Source organism: Centroberyx gerrardi, chromosome 15 (genome assembly GCF_048128805.1).
Source record: "Centroberyx gerrardi isolate f3 chromosome 15, fCenGer3.hap1.cur.20231027, whole genome shotgun sequence".
In the NCBI taxonomy this organism is placed as follows: Eukaryota; Metazoa; Chordata; class Actinopteri; order Beryciformes; family Berycidae; genus Centroberyx; species Centroberyx gerrardi.
Genome location: NC_136011.1, coordinates 13,907,054 through 13,928,064, shown reverse-complemented (window position 1 = coordinate 13,928,064; position 21,011 = coordinate 13,907,054). Strand labels below are relative to the sequence as shown.

Below are 21,011 nucleotides of genomic sequence, written 5' to 3'. Positions count from 1 at the left end.
TGCAACCCTGACTCTGTATGACCCGCCCACGCTCAACACTGATTGGCTGCGGCTTATCAGTGTGTCCTTCTGTTGGGTTACTCTGCTGTCATTTAATCTCGCAGCGTGCAGAATACCGCAGGGTCAAGGAGGTATGAAGACTGATAAACGATAAGTGGAATACGGCGCTCGTGGATGTAAGGGCTTTGGAACCAGAGAGGGGGACGCACTCAGCTGTGGTAAGATCTCTGCCTCATCCAAAAGAGAATGATTTTATTGTAGGATCGTTTTTACCAAACGATCAGGAGGCGTTAGGCACTTCTGTTATTTAGGTTATTGTAGCGTGGTCCGACCGCGCGCTTGAGAAAAACCTGAAGCAAAATAATGTCACGGTGTCACTGTATGTCCTGAAGTTGGATGCAGGCTACTCATGGAAAGCATATGGGTACATTCAGTGTTATGCATTTAGGAAATAATAGTCCATTGCTGAGTGGACTTAAAAACTTTCTTCTGGTCAGCTCTCCTCTGTTGCGCCCTTATGCTCCCGTTATACACTTCCATTAGGTGCAATAGATGTTGATAGTAGTCTACAGTTTTAAGTAATTTGCTGTTAAATGATAATCATGTTTTTCTTTAAGTCAGTGTTAGGCTCGCAATTCAGACTCTGAGAGCTTTTGCCAAATGTGCATTATTTGGAGCTCTCCAGCTGGACATTTTACGCATGGGAATGGATTGTTTACGGGCGCAGCTGCCTGTGTGGGTGCGATAATTGGATATGAATCTCGCGATGATCAAATCAATTAGCAGCCCCGCAGTGAAGGTTCTTTGTCCACCGAGGGAGCTTCACGATATCAGAGACACACTGCCTATTGCGCATCACTTCAAATCCAGAGGAGAGGAAAGGAGAGGAGAGGAGAGGAGGAGTCCAGATCCAGATCCAGATCCAGATTATGTACATTTACTTAACAATATCTGAGCATCACCCACACTTCACAGTGACCCCTATTTGTCTTTGTACAGCCATAAGCCTTTGCTCTATCTCCTGTGCAGCCATGTGCAGTGGTTGAATAATTCATAATAATGGTGACAGACTGGAATCCTTTAACTTATGGAATATTTATGCACCCATTATTATGTATGAATATGTATGAGAGATAGACTGACCATCCTGGATCCCATTATTCACCTACTTTGTCAGCAGTTTCACGGGATGAAGGAGTATGGGCAAGGATCTGACATTGGTTCTTGAACAATGAATATTTTTAAAGAGAGTAGTCTGAGGTCAGGCAGACAAAAAAAAGGGGGAGGGGTTCTAATAGGTTATAGTAATTCCCCTGAGCAATAAATATTTTAATATTTTTCTGGTAGAATATGGACAAGTCTATGAAGTCCATCATTTACTTGTACTTCCATAGGCCTGTTTCATCTAGAGCAGTTTAGAGCAGCTGTGTGAGGTCAGGCTGAGGGGAAGCAGCCCGGGACATGCAGGAGATCCATGCAGTGAAATGCAGTTAAAGTGGAAATCCACTAGGAAGATTCTTTTTTTAAGCAACATCTTTGATGCTATTGCTGTGTTGTTTTTGCACTGCATTTTCCAGAGATCACCTGTCAATCAAACAGTGTGCCCAGTACTGACATCTTTTTCCTTGGATTTTTGTTTGAGTTTCTGTAGGTGGCGCTCTTTTCTTTGCCTGTTCAGTCATGCTGGCTATCGCTGCTCATGCTAACCACACAGTTTTTCTATTTATTCCAAACAAACTGTTGTTGCTGCAGGAAATGTGAAACGCATCACTTCCTGTGCGCTATAGAGACCTACCAGACTCAAATGTAAAAATCATGAACTGGGTAAAGGTTGAATCCCGATTGGGTATCAGTCAGCACATTAGTACTTGAATGGATTGCCCCGACTGTGTGTACCCAGTGAAGTCTCTCCCTTCTCTATCATGTATGACCAAATGATGCTGTGAAACTAACTGAGGTCAACTTAAAAGGACTGAGGGTCCCAACCAATACCTTTAAGTCATTAGTAAAGTGGAGAAAGGAAAAGATAATACCGAAACACCTAACTATCCTGCACACAATACCTGTGAATTGGAACAGTGTCTGTTGCTGTTTGGACCATAACTGACTGAGACTGAGCTGTGGTGCCACGCTCTGCAGGTCTGAGGAAGTTCAACGTACTTCATGGTTCGGACACTAGGTGACAGCATCATCGCATCAACATTATGGCTACACTGATAAAGTGATAGATTAGATATGTTATAATGAAATATTCATATGTAAATCACCAACATCACTTCACAGTATACGATATATTATAGATACAAGACAGAATTTCCTTGCTTTTTAGTGAAGAGTTTATTTTTCTTCCTGTTCGTATGATCTGCTCATTCTTAATGTAAATCTTGAAGGTTTCTTCTTTCTTTCTTTTTTTCTTTCTTGCTTTCTTTCTCTCTATCTTGCTTTCTTTCTATCTATCTATCTTTCTTTCTTTCTTTTACTCATTCTCAATGTAAATCTTGAAGGTTTCTTCTTTCTTTCTTTTTTTCTTTCTTGCTTTCTTTCTCTCTATCTTGCTTTCTTTCTTTCTATCTTTCTTTCTTTCTTTCTTTTACTCATTCTCAATGTAAATCTAGAAGGGATTTCTTTTTTGTTTTTTCTTTCTTTCTTTCTTTCTATTTATCTATCTATCTATCTATCTATCTATCTATCTATCTATCTATCTATCTATCTTTCTTTCTTTCTTTCTTTCTTTCTTTCTTTCTTTCTATCTATCTATCTATCTATCTATCTATCTATCTATCTATCTATCTATCTATCTATCTATCTTTCTTTCTTTCTTTCTTTCTTTCTTTCTTTCTTTCTTTCTTTCTTCTTTGTTTTTCTCATTCTCAATATAAATCTTGAAGGGGTTTCTTTTGTTCACATGCCAGCCAAATAGAAATCCTGGGAGCTCTGGACATCTCCTCCTATAATCACTTTCTCCTTTCTAATCTCCAACCCAGCATGCAGGGCAATAATGTTTAACTTAAAAAGCTCTGTCCAGTTTTTACTGCAGTCGGCAGCAGGGTAGATCCCAGATAAAGTCCCCTAAATTCCCCTACCTGGACTTTGACAAAAGGGAATCTTGTTGAGCAAAATCACTTTCACTTTCCATTTTACATCAACATGTGCTCTCATGTAATTGAGTGAAAGTAATGGGATCAAATAGCAAATAACATTCAATCACAACTGGAAAACAAAACAGGTTGGTGCAAGCCTTGCATGGCTATCAAATTTCCATTGCCCACGCCAATTTGGGTGCAAGGTAAAAGCAGGACCAAGCATATTGTGTGCGTGTGTGTGATGTGTGTGTGTGTGCGTGTGCGCGTGCGTGTGTGTGTTTTCTTGGGTTCTATCCTGGTCACATGTTTTACAGGAAATCTCAGAGTTGCTGTGAAGCGGGATGAATATCTTACAACGACTCTCTCGCTTTCCATGGATCATTCTCTGCTCATCTGGCCGTCTCTGTCTCAGAGTGGCTTGTGTAACCCAACAGTGGTAGATAAAAGTCTCAACTATTACAGGCTGTGATATGTACCATGACAAAATTACTGGTATTGTGGTTTAGAAAAAAAAAAAAACACTTAAATACAGCGTCACACCAAGTGGTCTCTTTGGTATATTTTCCAGTAGAGTGCCATGGAAGGATTACTGTGCATTCACATTAGAGCACAACACACAGTTTTAAGATATTTGTGCAGATGTTTTGAGTAGGACATGTTTACTTTGTGCCTGGCGCTGACTCATGTCCTGTCATTTATTAACTAAAGCTGAGGTTCTGCAGTGAGTGACCTCTCATATCCTGTCAAGGAAATAATCACGTCTTTCCCATCCTGCAGTTCAGAAGATTTCATGAATGAATAACCCAAATAACCATGTCATTGTTTTGATATATTTATTAAAAAATATCAACATTCAAAAAAATGCCCAAAGTGCATATAAAAAATAAATAACCAGGGAAGTCACTTCAGTCAGCTTTTCCAGGTGTACACAGAACACCATATAAACAATATATTATATAAAAGCTGAGCTGTTACTGTGTATTAACACTTATAAAATTGAGAGCCTCCAGGGCTTTTTGACCATCATCTTAGTCATTTACACAGAAAGAGTAAAACATGGCCTGCAGAGATTGTTTGACTCATATAGAGTAGGAGAGCTTAACGCCCGAACTACGCAATGTTTAGGAAAAGAAAACGATGATAGTGTGCTGTTATCTCCAACAGTCACTGGCAGCCCGGTTATCAGTCTGGGGTCCACAGTGGGGCAGGAAGGTGGATCCACAGAGACTGCTCTCCATGCAGTAGCATTGCATTGTTCTTCTGGCCGTTTGCCTAGGAGGAGTTTGAGGATGCGGCCCTCCTGTTTTGACCCCTGTTCCTCTGTCGAGAGCGCTGGCGCTGATTGCTTCTCCTCTTCCTCTTCAGGCACAGCGTCACATCACGACCCAACTTAGTGGCCCTGGAAAACACATACAGAAGCACAGCATTTAGCCCAGCCCCCAAATTCGGGTCCCAATACAAAACCAGTTCGTCACTGAGTAAGTGGGAACTCTTTTCAGTAGATAACAGCAAAGGTTCATACAGGACTATAGCAACAATACCCAAGAGGACGCTCTTCAAAGTGATTATGATTACGATGGTGATAGCAGTATGATCACTTTTACGATCACTTCTATTAAACAGTAACCAACATGTACTGTCTGAAAACTTTTCTTCAAAGTAGTAGCCTACATACGCGCCGGAAATATCAATAAAGATTAGAACTAGCTGCTTGGTTACCACAAGAGTTGGCATGGCAACCAGTAAGACACGATTAGCTGTGCTTTATGGGAATTATCAAGGTGTTTGGAATGCTCCCTGCGATCTGTAGACATCTGTTGTACTATATAATAGAATATTGCTGTTGCCGTGTGATAACCTGTTAACTACAATTTAGATGATTTTCATATTTTATGTTCAAATGAAGGATTACATGCTCCTCTATGGGCTGAGAAAATCCGTGGGCTTTTGAAACCCTTTAAAACCCTCATTGAATAAACTCAAAAATACATGGTGGTCAATCTGAAAAATTGACATTTGGGAGATGAGGTTTTTACCTGACAATATATGTGTAGCCTACTGTATGTCTCACTGTATTGATCACGTCTCTCACCTATTCCAGCAGCGAATCAGCTGTATCCCCATCGGTGACTCTGGATTCACACACACGTCCTCACTGTTCTTCCTCAGTGTCACTCTGAAATACACATGTAAACCCATACATTTAGTTACACTCCACTTGATGTGTGTGTGCATATGTGTGTTTGTGTGTGTGTGGGTGTATGTGTGTGTGTGGGAGGTGGGGGTTAGGATCCCGTACTCACATGACTGTGTTTTCGTCACAGTTGGGGCTTTTGGGGATGACTGTGAGGTTTTTCAGATGCCCTTTGACAGCATTTTGAGTCTCTGGACACAAACACCTTCCCGGGACAAACGTGCTGTCTGACTCCCGCGCTATACATAGACACAGTAACAGGATTAGAGTTAACTCAATACAGTGCAAGAAGAGCAGACATCACATCACTTCAGATTCACATGATCCCGGAGGATTTCGCCTAATTAAAGTGACAATCCCCACATTCATCCAGATTTTACTAAAGAAAGATAGGAAGAAACAGATAGATCCATACATGGATATATACACAGATGGATACATAGATTCTTACCTGTGAGCAGCACACAGCAGAAGCCCAGGAAAGCGAGCTGACAGACTGACTGAAGATAAAGCTTCATACTGGAGGCAAGCTGAGCGTTGACACTGAGCCGTAAGCCACATGTGGCTGTTTTATACCTCATGCCCCTCCCCGCGCACGCACAGAGCTGGGCTTTCCAAACTAGGAAATTCCCCAGTCACTCTCCTTCTGGAGTCAGGATACAGGGCTCAAGGCAGTCAGGGCCATTCTTCTGGGTTTGTGGCTAAATGACTTCACACCTTGAAGGACACACTATGACTAATATGTTTCTCTTTTCACTCTCATTGATTTTGGGAGATGGAAGGTGACACTGATGTTGCAGAATTTGAAGTTTGTGAGAACTCTTGATTTTTTCTAGAAATGACTCATTTCTAGAGAATGTGACACCACATATTGAGTTGATTAGCAGTGTATGAGTAGTTGGCCTCAGTAGGATTCATTTTTGATTCACTGTGCCCACAGTGTCTTCCTGGCTTTGTCCTAACATGTATCCTTTATCAGTCCCTTGGCGCTGTGTCAACAAGGACATGTGATTTCTCCTAATTCCTCACTGCTGCTTTTGATATAAGAGCCACTGGTTCAGCAGCTTTTCCATTAAAAGCCTTTCCAACCCTGCAACATGAAACCTGACAGCATCATGATAACATTATGTGTTTATTTGTTTGTTGGTTTGTTGGTTTGTTTTTTCATATGGATGTCCATCATCTTTTAAATGTATGCCCAAATGAATCTCCCCTCTGGGAAAAGTTTACCTGTACCTGAACATGATCATTATATATAGTCATTAGTTAAGATTATACATTCCTGTGTGATTTACCTCACATTACCGATATAACTCAAACATGATGTTCATATTAATGATTGTCTCTCTTGTGTTTTCATGCCCCAGCTCTGCTCTCGTCAGAATGGGTGAGGGTCAGATGTACGTGAAGCTCAGTGCAGAGAAGCTCATAGCCAAGTAAGTCCTGGTGTATTTACTCTGTCAATAATTGCGTATAATGAAGCACATTGGTGATTACAAGCATTGCATGTAATTAGCATCTATGCATGTGAGATAATCTACCCTTGGTGGTCTTGTGTTCATACGCAGGTCTGACGTCTTGTCGCTGCTTAGAACCTACAACTGCTACCATGAAGGGAAAAACTTCCAGCTGAGAACCCGCGAGGTAAGACGAGCCCGCCCACAGACATTTCACCTGCCAGGAGATTGTGATGGAGGTGGTGGCGGAGGAAGTCAAGAGAGAGAGTTAATGGACAATTGGATTGTGGTGAGACAACACAGAGGCTTGGCATTGTGTTTGGCTGCTCTGGATTACTGGATTACTGGCATTGTAAAATGGGTTGCGCACGTGACAAAGCTGGAACCAGTTAAACCAGCACTGTCATTCTCTGGCAGATAATGAAGACAGAAATCTTAGACCAAACAGACTTGACACATGTAGTGGCAGTTCCAAGCACAGACCTGAGAGTCCTGGGTTGTTTTCCAACATGCCAAATGTCCATAAGCACAAGTAAACCACAAAAAGCCCCTTTTCCCTCAAGTTGGAAATGGATGTGGAAAGAGAGGGAGAGTTCCAGATTTCAGTCACATACACTAACTGCTTCGCAAAGCAGTTCGACCATAAATGTTTTGCTGTTGTGGTATACATGACTGATGCTGTAAAGCTGTATGCAGGAGCAAGGTTATTTGTTTGATAATTATTCTATGGGTTTCATGGTTGGGAGTTTCCCCTTAAGAATGTGTGGTCACCAGGATTGAGGGTCCTTCTTGGCTTGTGTGTGTGTGTGTGTGTGTGTGTGTGTGTGCGTGCGTGCATGTGTGTGTGTGTGTGTGTGTGTTTGAATACTCATGCATGTTCTCTGCCATGTTAGGTCTGTGACTATGTGGGGGATTTTCCAGGAAGGAGACTGATCTAATGAGACTTGTGAGAGGGACAAGAGGGACAGACCCTGAGCATCCAGCTGTTCACACACACACAGACACACACACACATACACAGACACACACACACACACACTAGAGGAACCAAAGACTAAAATATTGACCTAATGTTGTAGCCAAGAATAAGGATACAATCTAGAGATTATGAGCCTTTTTAAAAAGACCATTTGTGCTCAACATTGATATAACAGTGCCTCATCTTTTAACAGTGCCTCTTGTTTTTGCAAGTCAGTTTATGTAATTCGACCAAAAATATGTAACACTGCGGGAATGACTAAACAAATTATAATAGGAAAGATCTGTTGCTTAACAGATCTGAATTCTTTCTCCTAAACCCTTCTTAGGAGCAGTAAAGAGATGCACATGAGAATATACATCTGCATTAAGTGTAAGAAGTGCTCAAGACAAATAAGAAAAGCATGATATCTCATTTGTAGATGGCCACACTCACAGATTTCTGATATGTTTCTCCTTACTGACCCATTAAAGAATAGAGTGAGTGCATGTTAAGACGTGTGAAAAAAAATGAAAGTGCTAAGTGTACCAGATGTACCAGAGTGAAACAGTCCATGGGTTGTTTCTCAGGAGCAGAGTTTCAGAAGTATGAGAAAATAATCTCAAAATCTCACACTGATTCAACTCCTCTATGTCTAGGAGAAGTAAATGAGAGGAAGAGGGGATCTTATTTATGATATTGCTTTGTTCTGGGCATATGGCTTTCACTTGCTCTAATGAGTCATGCTCAGAGGTGGGATGTAACAAAGTAAAAATACTTCATTACTGTACTTAAGTAAGATTTTCAAGTATCTGTACTTTACTCAAGTTTTTCTTTCACTGAAGACTTTTTACTTTTACTCACTACATTTCAAAACAGACTCGTTACTCTCGGGAAATCATCAACTGATTTTCTAAAAAAAAAATATTTTCAGCATCAGACAGCTTCCATCCCGGAAGCAGCTGATCAAGAGCCAAATGTGATTGGCTGCTTGTTCAGCAAAGCGACACCAAAAATTAGGGAAAGGGACAGAGAGAGAAGCAACACGAAGAAGAGAGAAGCAACAAGAAAGAGATAATTAACGTGAATTCAGCTGCTAGGGTTCGGGTTAGTGATCTGAGCTGCAGACTCTTTCTCATCTGGGATTCAGAGGAACGCTCAACAGAAAACCAGTTTAGAACATTAGAAATGACTTTTTTAGAGAACGACTTCTACTTTTATACTTTAAGTAAATTTAAGTCCACGTACTTTTATACTTTGACTTGAGTAAAGGATTTGAAACGGTACTTCAACTTCTACCAGAGTATATTTTTAAATGAATATTTGCACTTTTACTTGAGTAGGGAATTTGTGTACTTCTACCACCTCTGTTCATGCTTACCATGAAATACTGACCTTATTTCAGCTAATAGTCTAACCTCATTAACCAGATTTAGTTAGCCCATAGATTACTCAGCATTGACTCACCAGACGTTTGGTGGATGCGAGGGACAAAACATTAGTCAGCAGGAACATACTTTGGTTGAAAGTTGGCGTAAGACAGAAATTTGGGATTTCAACTAATCTGAACTCCAAAGATTGTATGGAGAGCGTGTGAACGGGTTTCATCATCATTCCCAGAAAGAGGTTCAGTGTGAACATACCTGACATGTCTGAGTAGTTAGTATTGTTGTTGCATTATTATTCAGACTCAGGCAAACTCGTTCTGTGTGAAAGAACAAGAGGAAGAGGAGGTGGGGCGGGCACAAGGGCTTGTAAATGTTGTTTTAAGCTCATGTATGATCATGCTGCGCTGCAGGTGTAGTCAGGTGATGTGTGTTAGTCATGGTATGGAGACCCATGTCAGGTGGTTGACTCAGAAGTTTAGCACCATCCACACGGAATTAGTCATTTATGGAAGCCCGTTTCCGCCACCTTTTTTTTTCCATCATGAATTGAAATTTTTTTCTCAATATTATGACTTAGCATCTCATAATTATGAGATACTAAGTCATAATTATGAGATACCAAGTCATAATTATGAGATACTAAGTCATAATCATGAGATAGTATCTTTTAAATATGACACTAACAGGCCACTTTATTAGGTACACCTACTTGTTAACACAAACAGTCAGCTCCTCCAAACAGTGAAATCATGTGGCTGCAACTCCATATATAAAGCATGCAGACATGGTGAAGTGGTTTAGTTTTTTGTTTGACCAAACATTAGAATGGGCAAGATGCGTGATCTAAGCAACTTTGACTGATTGGTGCGATTGTTGGTGCCAGACGTGGTAGTTCAGCATCTCAGAAACAGCTGCCCTCTTGGGATTTTCATGCACTACAGTCTCTAGTGTTTACAGATAATGGTGTGATAAATCAAAAACATCCAGTGAGCTGTGGCCGAAAACAGTTTATTAATGAGAGAGGTCAGAGGAGAATGGACAGACTGGTTCAAGCTAACAGAAAGGCCACAAATGCTCCAATAACAGTCTTTACAACAGTAGAGTGCAGAAGGGCATCTGAACATACAAGTTGTGGCCCTTATGATAAATGGGCTACAGCAACAGATGACCAGCCGCTACTAGATAGGTGTACCTGATAAAGTGGCTGGTGTAGGTCAGAAATATGAGATTTATGATTTATTATGAGATAGTAGCTCATAATAATGACTTAGCATCTCATAATTATGAGATACTATCTCATAATAATGACTTACCATCTCAATTCATGATGGGAAAAAAAGAGAAAAGTGCCAGATTTTTTTATTTTTTTTTATTTTTTTAAAACAGGCGGAAACGGGGTTCCATAGACATTTGTTGGGAGAAAGCTTGGCACAAGCTCTAAACTGTGCATTTGAGTACTACAGTTTAAAGTGATGCAGTGATGATGTGACACTTGATCCCTGTAAGTAAATTCTCTCTTCACTATCTTCACTTCTCAACCTTTTTGGCTTGTGACCCCTTAAACGAAGTCACAAGCTGCATATGCAGAATGGTGAACAGTTCAACCAAAGAATGATTTTCTCTTTTCAGGTTGCTTCATTTGATTAATTATCAGAGGAGTATGTGTATGTCAGTAGTAGTATGTCTGTCACGTATGTGAGGAGAGGGGGCTGGACCCAAACGCAAGACCGGCTCAGAGAACTGGGGTTACGAAAAAAGGCTTTAATGATGAACAGAGGAACATACAAAACCAAGGCAGGCAAATCCAAAAAGGCAAAAGACAAAACAGGCCGACAGGCACAAGGCAAAACTAACTAAAGTCTATCCAAAAGTAATTAACCACAACCAGGCTGGCAGAACACGGTGACACGGCAAGGAGATAGGAAACACAGGGTCAGGTCACACACACGACAACAGAACACTGAACAACAAACTGGCACAGACTACAAGCAAACAAGACTAGATATACACACAGACAGATTACCAATGAGGGACAGCTGGCAGGAGGGAGCTGATAGGTGGAGGCAGGCTGGTGAAGGGGGAACAAGGTAACAGGGCAAACGAGGGTGATGCAGGGCAGGTGTGGAGGGAAGGAGCACAGAAGGGAGGAAAGTCCAAGGACATCTGGTGGTTGGCAGGAGGATGGCAGGACTGGGGAGTGAAAGGAGGTGATGGACCGGACAACAGGAGCAGACAATGACAGGACGCAAGGGCTAGGGCTGAGATCGTGACAATGTCACAAGAAAAAAAGCAAAAATTGGACAAAAATCAGAAAAAGATAGACCGTATAATGAATTTGTAGAGAAGAAATATGTTTTTCCTATCCCATAAATTATCTCACGACCCCCCAAAATGATCTCCCAATCCCCTGGGGGATCCCGACCCCCATGTTGAGAACAACTGAACTAGACAACAGCCTTCCTGGAGCGGGTAGGGATTCACTGTCTTGCTCAAGGACCCTTCAGCAGGGTGGATGCTTGCTGACAGGGCCGTGAACCTGGGTCTTGCAGTTGAAGGACAGTCTCTCTAACTAGTGAACCACCCTCCCAACACAAAAGTGGTGATTGATTATCATGTGATAATGTTGGTAGTGTGATTAATGATACACCAGATTTCAGTCTAATCCCAGTTAGACTTGGACTGAGCAAAAGGTGTGTGTGGTTAAATGTCTTGCTGCTAGTCTACTGTAATAACCCATCGGTTCGTCTCTGTGCATGCAGCCCCCTCTGGTGGTCGTTTTAGGTAATTGTAGTTTATAGAGGCCACATGCTGCAGTACCACTAACTACCAAAAGAGGGCAGTGGAGTGCTTTGCTTTGCCTGCAGCTAAAAATCACTCTGCTGCGGACAAGAAAAGGCAAAACTGTGGCATCTTCATTTCCAGCTAAATCCGGGTCATCTCTTTCATAATGTAATATGTTCTATTTTGTGGCTCAAAAGCTTGTTACCTACTCAAAACACATTCATGTTCTGGAGTAACTCTAGTCTAAAGAAACAGAGCAACGAATAAACATTTTCATATTTGTTTTATTAGAAACAACATACATTTTAACAAAACAATAAGACATGTAAACATGGAGACTTGAGTCCTTAGTGCATAGAAATAAATATATCTTCAGCTCTCTGAGAGCCTCACTTTGGTCTTCTGTTGGTTCAGGCACCATACTGATTCCCACCATGTGGTATTTTTAATCCTTTGTGGTGTTGCCACATTCATAAACAGAGCGGGTAAATCCACTGTGTGTGTTTATGCGGTACTCCACCAAAGTACGTACAGAGCATTTAGTTTTTCCCCCTTCAACTCCTCATCTGTGTCTGTCCAAACAGCCAGTCCACAGGGTCTGCGCCCCTGCAGTCTCGCTCCCTGCCCATCCTCAGAGAGAACTCCTCTGTGTTTAGGCTGAGGGAGGAGGGTTTGGAAGTCCTTAGGGTGCGAGGAGATCCGCGAGGCAACGACACTGAAACAGAGTGCTTCATTTGGGTCTTGGAGAAATTCCGTAGCCTGGGCGACCTCTGGAGCCGGACGGGGCCACAGCTGGGGGCCTCCACAGGACGGGCAAGAGCCTGGATACTGGTCATGTAGTCCTCTAGTGACTGGGTGCTCTGGGTTGACTGGGAGGATGAGGGGTGGACTGGGACACCCTGTGAAACGGAGTCCTCTAGCGTCTCGGTGATGGTGGGTAAAAGAGCCAGGGAAAGCAGCAACCGTCTGCGCTTCATGCTGCTGGGACAGAGGAAAAACAAAAGAGTTAGAGGACTGAAAAAATCTCAAGGCTGCAGTTCTTTCTCTAAAGGCTTCAATTAGATCCAATTAACAAAACAATGAACTAACAAACAAATGGAAATCTGGAGAGTGATTTTAGGTAGTTTAGTTAAAAAGTAAAATCTACAGTAGTTATTTTATCTGTTCACTTGCTGTTTTGACTGTTGTCATTATGCTGTCAAAAGCCTTTTTCATATTTATTTATTCTGGAATATAAAATATTTTTATAAACTGTAATCATTTTAAGGTTATGTAATTGTACATAACCTTCTCTATTTAAAGTGATTGTGTGAATCACAATTAAGGCATTGTGTTATAAATATTTAAGATGAAAACCATTGTAATAATACATTGAAATCTACTTCATAGTGAATCTGTAGTGTTGCTGCAGTTCTTTTAAAAGTAGCTCCTGAAAATGCTAAATTGTAAACTCCATATTAAAGACTATACAGTTTCTAATGCAAGGTTAGTTTTTTGTCTAAAACCAGGAAGGTATACAGATAAGAAGCACTCTCACCTTTGATGCTTGACTTGTCGGTCCGACAGGCAGTGTGTGAAACAGAGTGATGTTAAGTCCGCTGAGCGAGTATTCTGGGACCGGAGTGTGTAGCCAGGCTTTATATACAGGCACGCTGCAGCACAGAGATAAGCCCACGCTGAGGCTACTAAATATAGCCCTGCTGACCTTGTTCCCTTCTGTGTAAATGTGTGTGTGGGTACGTGTGTGTGTGTGTGTATGTGTGTGAGTATGTGTGTTCAGGAAACTCAGGAGTGGTGGGTTAGCGAGGTTCAGTGGTGCAGCTGCTCTGAATGTTTATATTCCAGAAACAATGAAGCCCTGGGAGCAATCACATAGACATTGTCTCACCCACCCCTTGTCCCACACACACACCCCCCACACCCCACACCCCACCCACCTCTCTTTCTCTCTCTCTCCTGCATCTTTCTGACTGGCCTCTCTGTATTTGAATGGTTGTTATGTGATTCTAAACGCATTACGGCTCTGTAACAAGAACAGATTGCTTTCATCCACAGGAAAATATCTCTTTCAGCAATTTGCCCATTTCAACACTCTTTTGATCCCTTCGTTGTAATAACCATTACACTGGAACGAGACAAAGCTGTCAACCATAAATTATCCATGCAGAATAAACCCGCCTCATAGTGATTATTAGCAAGCTATGAAGATAAAAGGCAAGGCAGAGAGCAGTCCATGCTGCTTAAAGAATTAGTTTAGATCCATAAGCTGTTCATGTGTCCTGTACAAATCACATGGCTTTTCCTCCACAGACTCATCAGCAGTCTGAGCTTAACATGTCACCTGCCAACTGCACGTTGACTGTGTGTGTGTGTTCCCTCAGATAGCATATATAATGCTATGAGCTGATTAGACAGACTTTAATGATGGTGTGTGTGTGTGTGTGTGTGTGTGTGTGTGTGTGTGTGTGTGTGTGTGTGTGTGTGTGTGTGTGTGTGTGTGTGTGTGTGTGAGCATCTTCTGATAACATAACAGTCTATATGATTGTCACAGTTGTGGTGTGGTATCTGAGGCCAACAGACTTTGCTACTGTTTTGGCGGTGCTGTATGCACTCTGAAAGAGCCAACATGGCCTAAGATGATTTTTTTTACATTGAAAAAAGAACTTCAACTTTCACATTTGAATATTCAGACAGACTGACGCTGCACATCTTTTGTTTATACTTTAGACCGCATAGTTTGCACGTCGTCTTCTAAATTTAGAGTTTCACTTTGTGACATCAGAAAAACGCCGCTCTGCGTGTACGTGACCTGAAGCAGCCACGGCTCTGTGACTCATTATCGCTGCTTTCTGAGACGTGACTTCACCCCTGTACAGCAGGGTGGGACAGACCCGACTGGGCTTCTCCAAGATGAGAGGGTCCAGTCTGTAGCTGTGAGCGGCTGGTCCTGCACGTACACCTGACATGGAGCCACTATGGCGGGCTGCCAGCAGGATATCCGCTCTGACCAGGAGTGCTGATTATTATTGCTGTGTGTGTGTGTGTGTGTGTGTGTGTGTATGGGTAGGACGATGGAGAGCTCATCCTCGAGGGGTTGCTGAATATCTACTGGGGTCTGCGTCGACCAATCAGACTCCAGATGCACGACGACAATGAAAGATTCCGTTACTCTGCCACAGGACTCAACCGGTACAGATACCTTAGTGTGCTTTACACACAAACACACCACAGCTTTATCAGCATGGCCCCGGCCCTCACACAACCCCTATATCACAGACACACAGCTGAGAGAGAGACTCATTATTTACTGTATAATACTTCCAAACTTGATATTTTTTAGTTATGTTGAAACATATAATACATGATGGTAATTTGATATAATTAGATTTTAATCACTTTCTGTTGCAGTCAATCTCTTTGGACTTTTCCACTGTAATAATAATCATTATTATAGTAATTATTTGCTCGACTTCCTTTGGTAACCCATGTCAAATGTCATGCCAATAAAGCCTATTGTGTTGAACAGATACAGAGAGATAGAGACAGTAGAGGGGGTTTCAAATAAAGTTACCCATCTTTCTCATCTCTCTACCTCTCTTGTATCTCACATGAAAAAGATTTGATGTTTTGAATCGATGGAACAGCAGCTTTAGGAAGCTGGAGTATATGCCCAATAAATAAGATCTTCACACAGATATGAGATACAAAGACACAATTGTAAAGCATAAGCTTTCCAGTGATTTTTCCATAGAATCTGAGGTCTAAGACATTTCAATGCCTGCATTATGTTAGAATGTTAAACACTTATTGTAAGCTGTTGCAGTCTAACCACTGTGTTTGTACAGGAATGACAGATCTGCTGTTGTAAAGCAGGTAGCAGCAGAGTCTAACAATAATTCGCTGGGCAGAGAAACTGGACCAACTAGTGAGTAATAAACATGTGCACACACCTACACACACACACACACACACACACACACACACAAACACACACACACATGTTGGATTATAGCAGATTAACCCCCCCACACACACACATACACACTCACACACAATGAAACCGATTATAGCTTCAGAGGTGCTGCACTCAACATTTCCAGTGGAAAGGTCAACACGTCGACAGGTCGAGATCAGCTCATCAAGAGCTGCCACCCAGATCAGATTACCAACTCTCTAAATGGCCAGGGTTATAATTAATAGGCTGATATTGGCCTCACTGTTGTCCACTGCTGATATAATGGAGGTTCCTCCCTGACCACAGCCACATGAAAGCAGTCTGTAAAACCTCCATTGAAATTTTGTTTTTTCATTTAATTGCTCAATAATGTTTTTTTTATAAATTACTTAGCCTACTTACTCAGAGTTTCCCCCTACTATAATAGGTGTGGTGGGTCACCCTGCCTTAAGGAGCTGCTACCCACTTAAAATAATTTTAATAGTCTGGTTTTCAATAGAGTTTTAGTGTCACATGATGGTCTAAATGGTGTTTCAGAGGCTTTTCCACCCTGATAAAATTCTAGGAAAAACACCTTGTAATATGAAAAGGGTCAGATTTAAAGATAATTGATTGTTGGCACAACATATCGGCTATTGATGACTTCAGTCTGAGAATATCAGTATTGGTGTTGGCTTTCAAAAACCCATATTGGCCGAACCTTATTAATGACAGGAGAACCAACTCTATTCTCAAGAATAAAAAAATTCCAAGGTGATGGTGTCTTCTGAAAATATTAGGTGCCCCTAGATGAAGGCAGCAATGCCGCAGCACATGCAATTGCAAGATGCAATAGCCAAATACATAAAGGTTTTTATAATATTTCCGGAAGATTTATTTGTCAGTCTTATTTCTTTACATTTGGATCTTGTCTAGTAAATTCCAATGATTTTCAAACTATGGATTGCAATTCCTGGTTAAATCTGAGGGTCACAGAATGAAAGTAAAAAAAAGTCCAAGAAAAGTCAAAAATTTGTTTACTTCCCTCATTTTCTGCTTGATGGGTCCCAAGCAAAGTAACACCTTTGTGATCGGTCCCACTATTAAACATTATGTGGAAACCCGGTGCTGTTCCACATGCATGTTGATCCGTATTTGAAACTACGGAAATGTCGTGTAACTCCCTATTTCCTAGTATAACTGCTGACCAGTATAAAAAGGCACCATCACATGCACCTGAGGGCACATGAGGAGGTGTGTTTGTGTTTACGTGTGTCCCTGAGGTGGCGACACGGGCGGCCTGGAGGAAGAGGAGGCTCCTCAGCTGCTGAGGACCAGGAGTGACGCTTCCTTCATGAGAGTTCAGAGGAGGTCAAAGACACACAGCGCCAGAGACCTGCAGCGCCTCCGCACACACAGGTTCTCCATCAACGGACACTTCTACAACCACAAGGTAATAAGCACACACACACATACACACACACATTATTGTATCCCTCTGTTGACACATGTCCAGGTGCAGAGAGGCGGTCATTTCCCGTGCGGGTGTGTCTGTGCTAGCGCTGAGTGGTTCACAATAGCCCGCTGTATGCTGGTTTCATTAATGCGCCCCGGGAATGCCGGGTTACGCAGAGGTCCTTCATCAATTTCTCCAGAATTTCTGTGTGCGCTGTGTTGATTGCCAGGACACACACACACACACATACACACACACACTTAGCTGTGATTGAACACATTCCAGCTGCAGGCCCAGGGATTTCCTTTCTGTTTGAGATTTCCTGTTCAAAATGGTCAAGGTGTTCAAGCTCGACAAGTCCAGGAATCACCATTGTTGATGAAGCAAATTTCCTCAGAACATTACTGTCCTTTCCTAAGACATTTTGGGTTATGGATTTCTCTGCACTTGTCTCCCCAGACATCTGTGTTTACTCCAGCGTACGGTTCGGTGACAAACGTGCGGGTGAACAGCTCCATGACAACTGTACAAGTCCTCAACCTGCTGCTACACAAGTTCAGGGTGAGCTATGAGACACACGGGTCACAGGCCGAGCGGTGCTTCAGTAACGCTGGTGAAACTTAAAACCCAAAATAATATCAGTATTTGTGTCTTTTAAGGTGGAGAATAAATCTGACGACTTTGTTCTGTATATGGTGCACGAGTCTGGTGGTAAGTCTTAACTTCCAGTGTAGTTTATGTCACTAGAGTCGCTGTTTGTGTGTGTGAGTGTGTGTCGTCAGTTGGTTTCTTTATCATCCTGCAGAGAGGGCCAGGCTGAGGGATGCTGAGTATCCTCTGGTGGCCCGTGTGCTTTATGGACCCTGTGAGAAAATATCCAAGATCTTCATCACAGAGGCAGACCTGGGAGAGGAAGTCACATACGATGTGGGTCTGGGCCTCCTGCCACTGCTCCCTCTATCTCTATTCTCATCTTGTTCACAATAAGTGACCTCCATTTTTTTTTTGTACTCTCCAACACAGACACACAATGACACAATGGCCCCAATGATAGACACTTGGGTTAAATTTAGCAAGCAGGGGAAAGATATCCTGTTTTAGGACTGATGTAACAATGGACTGAGATGACTGTATGCTGTTTCTGCACTGAGTTGGTGAAAGTAAAACAGTATTGTTGATGGAGAAAGTATTCTTCTAGGTTTGGAGTCTCATAGGCATAATCTCACTGTATTAACACACTAATTAGAGTTAGGATATGGTAGCAGTAGAGCTATTCCATTCTATATTTACATTCCATTGGCAAGGTGTTATTCTTTTGTTGAAGGGAGTTTACTGTTTTGATTTTGTACTTATGGGAAAAGTTGAGAGTGACAGACTATAGACTGGTTTGATTTGATGCTAGGAAGCATTTATGTGGTTCCAGAGGTCTTTAACCACCTTTCTACACATCTCTGGGTGTCATATAATCAGGTATCATATAATCAGTGTCAGTCGCGGCTTTCTCATGCTCATATGTTTCAATCCTTTTCTCCTCAGGTTGCCCAGTACATAAAGTTTGAGATTCCTGTCTTGGACAGCTTCGTAGAGAAACTCAAAGAGGAAGAGGAGCGTGAGATATCGAAACTGACCAAAAAGTAGGTCAACAGCAAGTCTCTCTACTCTGCAAACTGGGTTGCAAAACTGTCACTGACTTCCACCCGAACAAGGAACTTCTTTAACAACACATGGATTTTATAATGCAAAGCCAATCTCCGTCTCCCCTCTGGCCTTCAGCAGATCAAAACAGGGGAAGAGTTCACTGCGGTGCACTGCTTATCAATGAGGACAGTGTTGTTGTTAAACTGTAATCACTGACTGTATGCCAAGTTGTATAATCCGTTAACTCATATGACTGAGATTGCAACCCTCTAACCCTGATATTGTGTTTATGTGTGAGACAGAGAGAGAGAGGGTTATTTTTATTATCTACTGTTTTCCCCACTATATGTTTTGACTACACAAATGTATTTACGTCATGCTAATAGAGCAAGCAGAGAGAGAGAGAGAGAGAGAGAGACTAATAGTATATTGTCTTTCTCTTTCTTTGCAGGTACAGTGCTCTGAAGTCCATGATTCTACATCAACTTGAGGGCATAACTCACACCAGTGACAGAGTATGAGTGTGCCTGTGTGTGTGTGTGTGTGTGTGTGTGTGTGTGTGTGTGTGTGTGTGAGAGAGAGAGAGAGAGAGAGAGAGAGAGAGAGAGAGTGGGGGGGTGAAGGACAAATGTGTCAGCACAACATGCTGATTGTTGATTACAGTAGCGAATGTAGAGGTAAAGGTTAGAAGTAAAGGCTGCAATAGAACCATATCATACACCAATGTGCTTCTACTTTTAGAATGATATATCTTTCAATTTGTATGTTCTGTTTGGTTGATGTTATTGTTACAAAGTGTTATCATTGCTTTTATATCAATTATATTGATATATTCACATTTTTTACGAGAGATCTTTCATAACAGGTTGGACTCTGCAAATATTTATAACTCTACAAGATGATTTTGGTAATGTTTTTCTGACATGGATGTTTTTAATGTAATAAATCAATTTTAGCCTGGCCTTTATAAATGCTGTTGGATCTCTGCTGACAGAAAACACGATATACAGCTCCGATTGTTCCCACAAAGAAAACAGCCATCTTTATTATTTCCTGTACTTCCACAGTAACTGGAGCACAGATTAGCATTGTTCTTCTAAGTGACCCTCTTTGCCAGCGAGTTCCCATGAGCTCTGTGTGTGTGTGTGTGTGTGTGTGTGTGTGTGTGTGCGCGCGCGCACGCGCGCATGTACAAGCTTGTCAGCCCATCAAGATAACACAATGGAGGTATCCTGAGAGCAGAGGGCTGGTCCTTTTTCCCACAGTTTCACAGCAACAGCAACTGTTGCATCATGTGGCGGACCAGCCTCGGCCTTAAATATTAATCTAGAATCATTATTAATTGACTAATGAGATTAATACTAATCAACACTAGCTATGCCTCCCTCACTCTCTCTCTCTCTCTCTCTCTCTCTCTCTAATGCACTTATTTCCTCTGAGTGAACACAATAGCCTAATTATTGATGAGCCCCAGCAGTGGTTCCCAAACTGAGGTCCGGGGGCTCCAGGGCCCCACATAGGTTTCTCTCTCTCCACTTTTAGTAGAGACAGACAACAAAAACGTTTATCAGATGCAGGTTAGTGTTGCTGTTTGACAGGAAAATGTTTGGAAACCTCTGAGCGACAATACTCTCTCTCTCTCTCTCTCTCTCTCTAATTGGTTATTCATATAACAGCGACATCTTGAGGCGGTTCGGGCTACAGCCGTGGCAGCTCGTCAGAAGGTAGCGGCAAGATCACTTCCAGTTTAGCCATTTTGCCTTCAAAATAAAGGCACACCAATTGTATACTATATCAGTCAGACTAATTGTACTGAGGGCAGCAGTTCGCAGTGTTTCTGAGCCTGTCTGTGTGATATGTGAGTAGCAGTAGGCTATCCCATATTGTTTGGTTAATTGAAGGTCATCAGCACAATAAAAGGACAAACCTATAGGCTACTATCCAAAGATATCCAAAGCTATATTAAAAATCAAGGTGCTCTAAATAAGATAATGTGTTGATATTTGGCAATTTTAACATTTTACACAGCTTTAAAAATGACACAGCACACAGTAGGCTAGCTGTAGCTCAGTTTAAAGTCAGGAAATAGTTTAAAAAGCCAAAAAACAAACAAACAAAAAAA

The 21,011-nt window shown here is 41.8% G+C and overlaps 3 protein-coding genes across 3 annotated transcripts; 1 reads left to right on the top strand and 2 right to left on the bottom strand.

The window, feature by feature from the left end:
- The first annotated feature begins 110 nt into the window (after positions 1-110).
- On the top strand, positions 111-19,603 carry rassf4a (Ras association domain family member 4a). The gene is made up of 11 exons (XM_071913383.2): positions 111-218; positions 6,645-6,713; positions 6,846-6,921; positions 14,929-15,050; positions 15,707-15,786; positions 17,079-17,248; positions 17,711-17,812; positions 17,911-17,962; positions 18,057-18,178; positions 18,788-18,885; positions 19,341-19,603. The coding sequence occupies exons 2-11, from the start codon at positions 6,661-6,663 to the stop codon at positions 19,408-19,410; spliced, it is 945 nt and encodes a 314-aa protein (XP_071769484.1). The 5' UTR covers positions 111-218; positions 6,645-6,660; the 3' UTR covers positions 19,411-19,603.
- LOC139922941 (C-X-C motif chemokine 10-like) lies at positions 3,912-5,855 on the bottom strand. Its single transcript, XM_071913596.2, has 4 exons — positions 5,729-5,855; positions 5,387-5,516; positions 5,176-5,259; positions 3,912-4,482 (listed from the first exon to the last, which is right to left on the bottom strand). The coding sequence occupies exons 1-4, from the start codon at positions 5,793-5,795 to the stop codon at positions 4,356-4,358; spliced, it is 408 nt and encodes a 135-aa protein (XP_071769697.2). The 5' UTR covers positions 5,796-5,855; the 3' UTR covers positions 3,912-4,355.
- LOC144542374 (uncharacterized) lies at positions 12,128-13,454 on the bottom strand. Its single transcript, XM_078288885.1, has 2 exons — positions 13,399-13,454; positions 12,128-12,842 (listed from the first exon to the last, which is right to left on the bottom strand). Exon 2 carries the CDS (start codon positions 12,836-12,838, stop codon positions 12,416-12,418), a length of 423 nt encoding a protein of 140 aa, XP_078145011.1. The 5' UTR covers positions 12,839-12,842; positions 13,399-13,454; the 3' UTR covers positions 12,128-12,415.
- Positions 19,604-21,011: the final 1,408 nt, after the last annotated feature.

Coding starts and splice junctions, on each gene's coding strand:
- rassf4a (XM_071913383.2), top strand. CDS start 6,661: ATGGGTGAGGGTCAGATGTACGTGAAGCTCAGTGCAGAGAAGCTCATA. Junction 6,714..6,845: donor GCAGAGAAGCTCATAGCCAA/GTAAGTCCTGGT, acceptor GTTCATACGCAG/GTCTGACGTCTTGTCGCTGC. Junction 17,249..17,710: donor GACACTTCTACAACCACAAG/GTAATAAGCACA, acceptor TTGTCTCCCCAG/ACATCTGTGTTTACTCCAGC.
- LOC139922941 (XM_071913596.2), bottom strand. CDS start 5,795: ATGAAGCTTTATCTTCAGTCAGTCTGTCAGCTCGCTTTCCTGGGCTTC. Junction 5,517..5,728: donor CTGCTGTGTGCTGCTCACAG/GTAAGAATCTAT, acceptor GTCTATGTATAG/CGCGGGAGTCAGACAGCACG. Junction 5,260..5,386: donor TGTGACGAAAACACAGTCAT/GTGAGTACGGGA, acceptor TGTGTATTTCAG/AGTGACACTGAGGAAGAACA.
- LOC144542374 (XM_078288885.1), bottom strand. CDS start 12,838: ATGAAGCGCAGACGGTTGCTGCTTTCCCTGGCTCTTTTACCCACCATC.